The sequence below is a fragment of the Dermacentor andersoni genome, chromosome 6 (genome assembly GCF_023375885.2).
Source record: "Dermacentor andersoni chromosome 6, qqDerAnde1_hic_scaffold, whole genome shotgun sequence".
Lineage (NCBI taxonomy): Eukaryota > Metazoa > Arthropoda > Arachnida > Ixodida > Ixodidae > Dermacentor > Dermacentor andersoni.
In genome coordinates this window covers 109,998,330-110,009,869 of record NC_092819.1, presented here as the reverse complement: position 1 = coordinate 110,009,869, position 11,540 = coordinate 109,998,330, and the positions used below count along the sequence as shown (strand labels likewise).

At 45.5% G+C, this 11,540-nt stretch overlaps 1 protein-coding gene across 2 annotated transcripts in view; it reads right to left on the bottom strand.

Annotated features, from left to right (window-relative positions):
- Window positions 1-1,352: 1,352 nt before the first annotated feature.
- Window positions 1,353-11,540, bottom strand: part of wts (serine/threonine-protein kinase warts) — a 109,868-nt gene continuing 99,680 nt past the window's right edge. For both annotated transcript variants that reach the window (XM_050171017.3, XM_050171018.3), the window contains one exon: window positions 1,353-11,342. In XM_050171017.3, the coding sequence (XP_050026974.1) occupies window positions 10,884-11,342 (459 nt within the window). In that variant the 3' untranslated portion in view covers window positions 1,353-10,883. The remainder of the gene's footprint in view (window positions 11,343-11,540) is intronic.

The window sequence follows — 11,540 nt, the reverse complement described above, 5'->3', positions numbered from 1 at the left end:
AGCTTTGGAGTCTGTTAATATGGTTAGTGATCTGTTACTTAAGTAGCCTTCGGTCGCTGCAAGCGCTATGGCGACCTCTTCCCCCTCCGCTACCGTGCAATTCCTTATGGTTGCGCAGCTGATTGAACAGCACAGGGTGAGTGGCACATACCCAGTACTCCAAGTCAGCATCAGAGATTTTTCAAACAGCAGTCCCTTCCCAGTCCAGCATTTAGTGACCTATGTCGGTGTGATAAAGGTTGGTTGAAGAGTGGCATATATGTACACATTGCCACCTACTCAGTGATCCATGTTGGTCCAGTGGTGGGCTTCAAACCCTTTTACCTCAGCAATCCAACGCGCAAGCGATTCTACTGTTGACTATCCAGTGAACTAGGTAGGTGGGACAACAGATACATAGGGACAAACGCTGATACATAGCTCCCGGAAAGTCTGTGAAGTACCCGAAGAATGCTAATGCATAAGAAAGGAATCTGGCGATCGCAAACCGCCACTTTCCCAATAGGTGGGTATCTTTCCAAGCATCTGGAACTCCAGTAGTCGCCGGACACCCAACCGGGAGGACGCTTGCACCTATTTTACCTGTAGGTACCCGGCAGCAGCACTCGTCTGTCTTCCGTTGCAGCGGTGAATTCTCGACTATTTCACCAAAGCTCTGGTGGAGACGGGGTGCGCAGAGACCCTCGAAAATCTCTATGGGCCCCCTTTAGATATAAAACCCAATATAAATAACCAAGCGCCATATCGCGCTACATCTCTACCCATTAGAAAAAGCTGGTGGGTTCCCGGCGGCGCCCGGATTACCAGGATTCAAACTCGGTACCTCCCGCATACGAGGCATTCGCTCTCTACCATTTCACCGCCGCTGCGGAGACATCACAAGACCATCACATCACGTGACTTGCCAGTGCACAGGGCTTCTCAGCTCGCCCTCTGCCCTGGCCCGCGCATAAGATAACGTGACTTCCAACCAGCAGTCTGCATCTCAAGACACCAGCCTTCGCAGTCTTGCCCTAGCATCATGCCTTGCATGCTGGGCTGTCGTCCTGGCGCCCGTGAAGATCACGAGACCTTTAACATGCGGTGCGCTGATCCAGCAGGCTGGGCAGCTAATGCACCGTCGAACCTTGCACAGCAGCAAATGATGTACACACAAGTGAATAAAAGCTGAGCCTGAGCTTTTCATGCATTCTTATATTTGTTCAACGACTGTGTGACCATTTCCATTTTAGCCGGTTGTATGAAACTCCCAGCTTTCATTCTTCCTAGCATTCTCATGGTGGCGAAAAACTGCCACACAACTTTTACACTGTGCACCACAGGCAGCATTGACAACAGACAGAAGTCGATGATTCATAGAAGAGATTTAGTTTTATTGTTACTTCTGTGCCACAGCAACACAAGAGCAGAACAAAGACTCGAAGAAAGAAAAATCTTGTGGCAAGGAGGACAGAGGGAAGGAGCATTGTATAAAGACGAAGGAAATTCCAAGCACTTGACAGAACGAAAGTGACACAGCAGAATGCGAATCCGGAGAGCACAGAACAAGGAACAAAAACAAAAGCCTTTAAAAAGACATCCTCGCAATAACGTGAGGCTGGAAACTGTACAAGGCTTCTTTGTTTTGACTAAAAGCCCGCCTTCCTATGTACACCATCCTAGAAAAAAAAATTCGTATTGCCAAAAGAAATACAAAGCAAGAAGCCTATATATGTAAAAACAAGGGAAGCTACAAAGAGAACAGGGAACAACAGTCATATGTCCAACCAAAAATTTACAATATGTACACACGGCACAGAACAGGGGGGAGGGGGAGGGTTTTGGTGCAATAGACAAGAAAAGAAAACAGCAAAATCCTCCGCTTAGCACTTTGTTTCTTTGTCGAGGGGTTGGCAGGGCAGGGCTTGAGCGGAAGGCCTGTTTTCAACACGATCCATGCTCTGGAAACCCATCACTGCACTCTGCTAAACGATGTAGGAAGCAGTGTTATCACCTTTACTTCAGTGCACAAATGGGCAAAACAGCATTTTTCATGCAGGAATTTAGCATAGGAAACAATCTACATTGACACCGCATCCAGAAGCATCGTCAAGTTCTCTGTCTATTGTACAGGCAACACCATTCACCATTCTAACATTGCAAATTATTTGCAAACTTGCATCAACCCTTTCTATACAAGTGTGTGCTTACAGCATTTTTGAACATAGAAAAAGTGTTTCTGCTTAAATGTCAATGAGATATGCACAGAGCAGACATCTCATCCCCCATGCACCAGAACAAAATATGCATCGGTGGTTTTGATTTTTACACACTACGAGGTCTAAGGTGGAGCAGGGACCATTATTCATGGGATGATGTTCAGTGTGGAACCAATTAGATTTGCCTCACAGCAACAGACAGGCATGAATGAAGAATATTTTCATGAATACGAAGGGCATGGTCTGAGCATGACTAAACATTGCTTTGAATTCCAATGCGACATTTACATATCAAATGCACTTGGTTCAGCGTGCAGCACAATTCTGCACGGTAGAGTGGCCAGAGGAGGTGTTCCAGTGTCAGAATATCCCCCACCTCTCAAATTTTATCCCTGTGAAAACACCCTTTTCAAAAGAGAAAAAGTTTACAACTGCACTAGAAATAATTCCCTCACCACAACCCCCACATACGACATAAAGATTTAGCATCACCACAGTTCGAGCAATTCACATTCACCGGCACTCTGACCACACAAAGCTGTGGACTACAAGCTAATTTAACAAGGTACTTCTAGAACTAAGGGCAGCGGCATAATACGCAAGTCAACGCCTGAATGAGTATCCACAAGTGGTTGTTCTGTAGAAACAAACAGAATCATCCGATGACATTGCCAAGGCACACTGTGTCATACTGGCAGCAACGCACCAGTGAGATTGGATAGCCCCAACGTTGTGCCAAAAGACATATAAAGGACCCCCCGCAAAAGGTGAAAAATGGCAATACTACCTAATCGCTAACCTTCAACAGCTCGCAGGCAATGTCCGTGCAGCAAACAGCAACAAGCGTGGGCTTTAACAGTAGAGTCAAGACAGAAGGAACAGCAAGACCTATACTTGTAAACTTCAAGTATTCTTCGCTATTTAGGATATCACCAAATTTACAATGTCAAGAAATTGTCATGCTCAAGAACAACATTATAAAGTTGACGTATTTTTTTTTTGTCAAGCCAAATCTATCCTTGTCTTCCTCATGCCAATGTTCAAATATGAGAAAGAGTAGACAGTCCCACACATGTAAACAAGTACAGGATGGCAAAATGGCAGCAATGCACCACCAGACACTGCTAGAAATGTGTCTGTTTAAACAGACAGATGGACACACTACTTCAGTGCTTCCTGTCTTGAAGTGTAAGGTAAACACCCTAACTAAACAGGGCATGCCCAAACGAATCTACTTTTAACGTCAAACTGGACAAAAAACATGAATGCAGAGTAATAGACTATAAAAAAAACCTGTAGAACGAGTTACAAGTACGATCAAGGATGGATGTTTAAGCCTGAGTAAGGAGCTGTAACCAAATTACGGTCACAGCAGTTTCTTTATAGTCTTACTTCCACATTCCACAACACTCTCCTTGTAGGTATAAGAAGGTTCTATTGTTTTGCAGATTACCGGGATAACCATCAGTTAAGAAGTGCTTTCATTTTATTTATTGACATTCAAGAGCACTACTTCCAACTGAATTTTTCTTCACCTCGCCTTCAGGAGCATAAATGGGTCATACGTAAATGACAAAAAGACTGAGAGGCCTCGCAACATGCATGAACACAATCTCCCAAGAGACAAAGAAGAAGCACATTGATATCCTGTTTGCCTTGTTTGTGTACACCTCTCCATTATTCTTAATTTTCTGCTGTCCATGAACATAACTATCTCAACAGCAAATTGTATTCTGGGTTTCCTGCTTTTTTTTAGAAACATCTAGCCCTAGAATGATACAATTAACAAGCTGAGCCTTGCTTGAAAGAATGGCCCCAAAGAGCAGTCTATAACCAGCCCTTCGATTATTTTTTAAACACTGCAGTAGGAGAAGCAGGTAACAAAGAGGTCTAAACTGTCAATTTTTCTATGAGGCACTGAGAAATGTGCAATCGTGGAGTATACTTCAGACAGCATGCTTCAGCAAAAAGTTTCAAAGTCAAGCATCAAGTGCGACCGTCTTAAAGGACTCATTAGATTTCCGTCCATAATATATTGTGCCACAAAGCCAAGCTGACAGAAATTTAAGTCCATCTGTCAAGCTGCGGAGTACAGATATTAACCCAGAAAACTTAAGAATATTTCAGAAAAAGAACAAGAAATTGAATTGAACTGGTCGTCATTCAGCTCTCACCCACACGAACCTTATACACCATTTCACACACAGCAGGCAACAGTGTGGAAGCCATGCAATGTCTCCTGGCTATGAAGGTCAAAGGTACAGAAACAAAGTACGTACAAAACATTGCTGCTGAATACAGTTCCTCAATTTTGCCAACATTGTCTGTTGGTAGAAATAGAAAAGTGTTATAGCTTTAGTTGCCGCACAATTTGAAAAGACATAATAATGAGTACAGACTAGTACAGAGGTAATTTCACAGCTACAACCTTTCCAAGAAAACATGCAGAGTGATAGTTTTATCATGGCACAACTTTCACAGCTTTCACACTGTCGCCTACCAAGTATGAGATGGAAAACAGGCAATCTACACAGCATGGCATGAGGATGTGGCAGACAAAGCCTACAGAGATGAATCGTTTGCAATTTCTTACATGTGACCAGGTCTTCATCATAAGTTACTTGACAAAGAGCAAAGATTGTGCAGCACCAATGCTGTCATCTGCTCGTTTTTCAATTTAAATCATGGTATTATGCCTCAAAGCAACACATGGGCTGAGACATTGTAGTCAGGGACTCCAGGTTAATTCTTACCACATGGGGTTGCTTAGTGCGTGCCTAGATCTAACCACACAAGCATTCTTGCTGTCTGCCCTTTTTTGAAATGCGTCTGCCACAGTTGAGAATCAAACCTGTGACCTCGCGCTCAGCAGCATACCGCCATAGCTGCTGCGGTGACTTGTCTGCTCTCTTTACCTGCACTATGTTCCTTCGTTTAGAAACCCGCAAGTCATCTACAGGTACAAATTCCTTAACCCATTCATTCACAAGTCAGAGAGCGCAATGATTAACGACCAGCTACCACTCAATCTCGGTTTGGCACGTATGCACACTCACAGTAACGCACACAGGCCTGATATGCGGTCGCTTTTATGACGGACATGATCAGCCTCCAGCCATAGCCACTAAGCCATCGCACCACTTAAGTTAAATCTGTCGTGCCATGGCTGACGTTGCAGGAGCTGCAGCAGCACAAACACAAGCAGTGAAATTTGGCAGTCAGCTCTTCTCGTCAAAAAATGCAAAATAGGGTTTCAAAATACTCTACCCGTTCAAATCGATTTACTGTTTCAATTTTTGACCACTAAGTTTAAAGTTTTGTTCATAATCCTAGTCACATAAATCAAGGAAGGTGAGAGGCAAAGAACTCCGAACACTGCGCGAAGTTAGATTCAACAATGCTCCTAGCAAGGCTTAGGATTTGTGGCAGCTTGCTTTATGACTTTGCATGCTCTATTCGACACATTTGCTTTGCTCGTGAATGTCTTGATGGCATCAGCTACTAATGAAGCCCATGTTGGTGCAAAGAAAAGACATGTTGAATAGAGGCTCATACAAGGTGTTCGCAGTTCAGCTGAAAGTGGATGACAAAAATGGAAGAGCACCTCACTGCGGTCGCAATAGATCAACTATGAAACTAGAGCACATTCTCAGTCTGTGTTAAATTACAATTACTCTAGTACAGCCTGTACAGATTTCTTGAAACGCCAGAAAACCTGCACCAAACTTTTTCTCCATTGAAAACTTCTGCCACTGCTCAGTCTTTCTTAGTTTCTGTTTTGTACCTTGTCCGATGTCAACTACACTTAGTTTGTCTATTTCCCAGTCTGCAAGAGCCAAAAATCATAATTTCAGTCAAGTGAACTCGCGTACTGCATTTCCCGGTGTATAAGTTGAATTCTTTTTCATGAATTTTTGTTGGTGCATCTTATAGAAGGGTGTGAGTTATATATGCTTCTTTTTTTCGTCTGAAAAAACTGCCGTCAAAATCGGATTGGATGCTATGGCCAAGTGAAGCATGCTGGGTTGACCTCCTCTAGCAATTGCTATGGGTTGTGCGCAGACTATGGAGGTATCAGGGTCTTGTCGCAATCGAGTTGCCGAGCGTCGTGCAAGAAGGACGGAGAAGCAAGGCTAGCTGCAGCAGGCCAATCACGAGTCAACAGACTCTAAAGTCGTCGCATCTGCAGATCGCTTTCAAGATACGGCATGCGCCACTGCACAAACTAGGCAGTTGCTACTAAAGTACAAGCCACCCCCCCTCCCTCTCACGCTGCCTTCCTGCTCTCCTCCCTTGGACGCCATTCGGCTCACTGTTGCATGTTTTCCTTCACACATATAGCATACGGTGCATGGGGACAACGTTATTGCCCTTAGACTTTATACAGAACATCGTAGCGACCATGACAGCAGAAATGCGCCTGGAGTGTCCATATAACTGCTATCCCAATTCTAGAAGAATGGCACCTATAGGCTTGCACGTGACATGTGTTTGCCAAGTGAAATGTTACTGTATTGTTTTTAAATCCCTTGCCAAATGAACAGGTATGTCCTATACAACGGTGTGATTTATATTCATTTTTTTTTTCCTCCGGAAAAATTGCCGTTTTGGGGCAGGTGCAACTGACAGACTGGAAGATACAGTAATTACAGGACCTTGTTATAGTGAATCTGCGTGTTGCGAACACACGATTATAGTGAAGAATGGGATATAGCAAAGAAGAGCATTTTTCTATTATTCTGCAAGCACGTGACTGACTGTACTAACGAAACAATAAAACTGAAAGAAGAGGGTAGGGGCCATATTATTCACTTCAGGGGCTGTCCTTAACATTTTCCACTCTTTTTGTCCTTCGCCATTGGATGGCATGATGGCAGCTCTTTGCTGCCACTGCAATTGAACCCCTGACCCACTGATTTGAGCAGACATGGCACCACAGCCACTAAGCCATTGCACAGGGTAACCTAAATGTGCCATGTCGACGAGTGTCCCTCCTTAATGCAAGTAGGATGTAGCAAGTGATCACTACAGGCCCTTCGCCATGACGGGTGATAGGAAATGAGTAGAATCAAGGGAAAATAATCCTTGCATAATATGACCCCAGGCAAGGCAAAGGCAAGACTTTCGAGGAACCCGCACAATGACATAGTGCAAGCTTCATCTGGGATGCTGTCAGATGACGACAGAAGCAACAAAATCATTACCGATGTCACCAAAGATGTGTTTGGTCAATGACGACAAGCCTGTGGCCACAAATAAAGCCCAGATCACCCGAGCTCACAGTGTGATTAGAGACACACTAAATGCATGGGAAACGGGGACAAATCACTGCATGCTGCCTGCCTTGAGGTGGTTCTGGCAAGACTTTAGCAAAACTACAAAATAACTACAGTGCTCACGATACTAATTTAGAAGTTAAGCAACAACAACTCTGCACTTCTTGGAAGAGGAATTCATTGAATGCATTTCGGCGGAGTAAGCTGAACTGCAAATCGGCAAAATGTTGAGCCACTCTTAAACTAAAGATACTGATAGTGTTCATTTCTTTGGGTCACAATGAGTTCTCAACAAAGAGGTTGCACTGTAGAAGGCACACAGATTACAGCAGGCCAAACATATCAATTCGAGAAGCTGCCAGTCATTGATTTTTCACACAGGAAAATAAAGCACATCTAGCAACCGTCATACCAGCACCAACGTGTGCACCCACTACACTGAACATATCAGCTAAACACATCGTGAAATCACTGGACCAACACACAGGCATAGCTGCCCCACAAATATATATCGCTGCAAGTGAAATAATTTGTTCCACACTCAGTGTGCATCTGTAACGAGTCCTACAAACTGCCTCTAATGCTGGCCTCATCTCGTCAAATGATAATGGCAAACAAACACCGATTTCACCACGTTCAGAATGCATATGCAGCGACTTTGTCAGCACCACAACAGCAGCTCTCACCACTTTCCCACAGTAGTTGGGTTTGACATAATAGTTCTGTGGAAACCCCCAAGGTGGAGAGAAGTAATTAATAAAGGGAAAATTAGACATCCACCCAAACATAGCTAAGTGCTACAAAGGAAACCCATACAGGTTCCTCTTTTGTTTTTTTTCTTTCAAGGAACCCGTATGCATTTCCTTTGTAGCACTTAGCTACGTTTGGGTGGATGTCTCATTTTCCCTTTATTAATTACTTCTGTCCACCTTGCGGGTTTCTGCAGAACTATTACGTCAAACTCTAGCCTTTGCTTCGAGTTGCTGATAAATTCGACTTTGCCCTGCCATCCGCTAGCCACCTTCTTAGCTCAGATGGTGAGCGGCTGCCCTGAAAAGGCGGTGCTCTCGGGTTTGAGTCCCGGACCAGGACGAATTTTTCTTCAACTGCGAGGGTTTTCTTTCAAAAAACCCGTGTGGACTTCCTCTGTAGCACTTAGCTACATTAAGGTGGATTTCTCATTTTCCCTTTATTAAGTACTTGGGTTGAAGGCAACAATGAAGAGAATGCCGAGGACACTGACATTGCAGATATTTTTCAGGAAATTTTAGGTGAATGTCGGGGCATTCTCCTACCGAATCTTTTTCTTTTCACATCTCTGCCTCTTGACCTCATATGACAAGCAGGCTTATCATGGAACCAACACAACATGCTTTGTACCGTAGTTGCCCTTGAACCCTCTAAGGACTACTAAAGCAACATTCTTTGCAGCAGCGGTGATGAAGCGAAACCTGTCATGAAATCGATCTATTCAGTCAGCCTGTAAGACTGGGACTCCAACAAATGCTAGAAATGCTGAACTGACCATAGCGTTCAAAGGCTTGCTATGTTAACTAGTGAGCAGACAGGCCACGCAGGGTAACTCCCATAAGGCACACGATAAAGCTGGATTTCGAAAGGGAGTTTCGTTCAGGCTAGAATGCCATGTAAACAAGGCACAATAGACTATACTGAATGACGTTTTCGGAGAAGGCACTTTGCTCACACAATGTGTTGCCCTAAATGCTGTGTTCATGTTTAACATTGGACACAGATGCACTACGTTGGCCGACAGAAGAAAGTGCAAAAAAAAGTTGGGTCTCCGCCTTGGCATTTTCTGTCCGGGTGGCATCCTCGAGACTACATTTTACTGCTGCACCGCTTAACTCCCCTTCAAAGAAACAAGGAGCTGTGGGTCGTCACACACCAAGGCCAAACGCACCTCGAAAGATATTTAAAAGAAAAAAAAGAAGAGAAAGAACGAACAATCACACAGAACACGGGAGAGCAAACTGACAAAGGGAAATATAAAGGACAGACACTCACAGACTTCTCCAAAAATCCTTGCAGATCAAATAAATAACACAGAGGGCTTGGACTCCTCAAGAGGAGAGGTAGCTGGTGGAAGCTATGATACAAGAGGTAATAATTATAATAATTAATAATAATAGCGTTATAGAACAACAAGCAACAATCGCGCCTAAGGACGCCAGCTGGCACCCTTCTGTTGTCCCCCCTCTGCCGGGACGTGCACTGGGAAAGAAAAAAACATTGTCCAGCCACGCCACACACGCAGCAGACGACAGTGTCCTTCCCGAGCACCGCCTTGGTACGTATCACAGTCCAGCGCGTCTCCACAGCGACAAAAACAAGCCGCCCCCGTTGAAACAGCTCGAACGGGGGACGCGACGGCAAGGAGTGTGTACACCTTTTTTCTTTCTTTCTCGCGAAATTGAAACAGAGTCTCTTCTTCTCCTAGTAAAGTACCGGGACTTGGCTTTGCTTTGCTCCCAAAGCAAAAAAGGAAAACCTAAAACAAAGAATACAGTAACAGCACAGAAACAGTCACCACAACTAGAGCTCTTCAAAAATACAGACAGAGGCTTCGACGCAACACAGCGGTGAGACTCTTGTGGCGGCGCTTTGTCAAAAGGCATTCATTTTTCTTTTTGTTCGTTTTTGGCGCAGATGGTCAAGGCACTTGTCGCCGGATCCCTTTACGAGGGCTCATTTGGTCGCAGCCGGTGAAAAAACATCGCCTCATTGCAAGGTTGTCGGTGGCAGGGCCCTCGTATCACTTTGGACCTATCACTTGGCTTTGGCAGATTCAACGAGCATGTCATCTCGACAGCTGGTCTGCTGCGAGGTGATGGAGTAGCCGGTGATCCAAGCAGGTCAGCTGATAACAATGGTGTCAAGTGCGAGTTTCTTCCGGCTGGACATTCGAAGACATCTGAAGATTTTTTGCCACCTTTCATTAGCGACAAGCGCTACTCCTGTCCTCGGCCATAAGACATCTCTGCGGCATGTTGCGATGACCAGCATCATTTTGACAGGGTCGTTCCCATGCATGGGCCATTCCCAGAACATCCCTAGAACCTCATCCACTACACCTTCGCAAAGATTGCTTACCGGCACCCAGCTCTTCTCGGCAGATGGAGCTGCAGACACAGACCAACCAGAGACGGTTGCGAACTGGGATGCCAATAGCAGCCACAGCAATGGCAAAGCAGCTCACCACAAGCACTTGTGCAAACACCAGGCTCTTAGTTGAGTGCTATCTTCGGGCCTGGCCTCGTATACTGCACTGCCTTTCTGACTGCCAACATGAGATGCACGGCCAGACCACTGCTATTCGATGCGCATCGTAACTTCGAACACTGTCTGCCCCTCAAGTTTATCATCAAGACCACGAAGGGCAGGGCCTTGGTCACACGTAAACTGGAGACCCCTGTCCGTCCAGACCGTCCTCACTGGTTTGTGACCCCGTGACCCCCAGGGCGGCCCCCGTCCCCGCTCGGACAGGGTACGCCTGGCCGCCGTCGTCGAAGAACCGTCGGAAGGTGAACTCGAAGAAGGCATGCTCGGGATGCCGGCCATTGGGCTCGGGCGCTGAGGCCGGGGGTTTGTCGAGAACCATGTCATCCACAGCGTCGAAGTTGGATGTGTCAGCCGGGTAGCGGATGTTGGGAATGTAGGGGGCCGGCTTGTTGCGCAGGCCTCCCTCGAAGTCTATGGAGGCAAAGAACGGGTGCGCCTTGATCTCGTCGGCCCCGTTCCGGCCAAGCCGCTGCTCTGCACCACAGCAGAGCCGCAGGATTAGGTCTGTGCTTTCAGTGGACAGCAGGGCAACCTTGGGGATCTGCAGTGTCGTCTCCCAGTTGAGCACCTGCATGACAGCACACGATTACATACACATTACAGAATGCCACAAAAGTGATTTCTCACCGCAACACTACATCTTCGTCACTTTTCCTTTTTATTTTGCATTTTCAATACAATAGCCAAGCGATTTTTCGGACTCCAAAAAATTCGGACTTGATGGATATTCCGGACTTCATAAATGCACCATCAGGGTTCCCGTAGA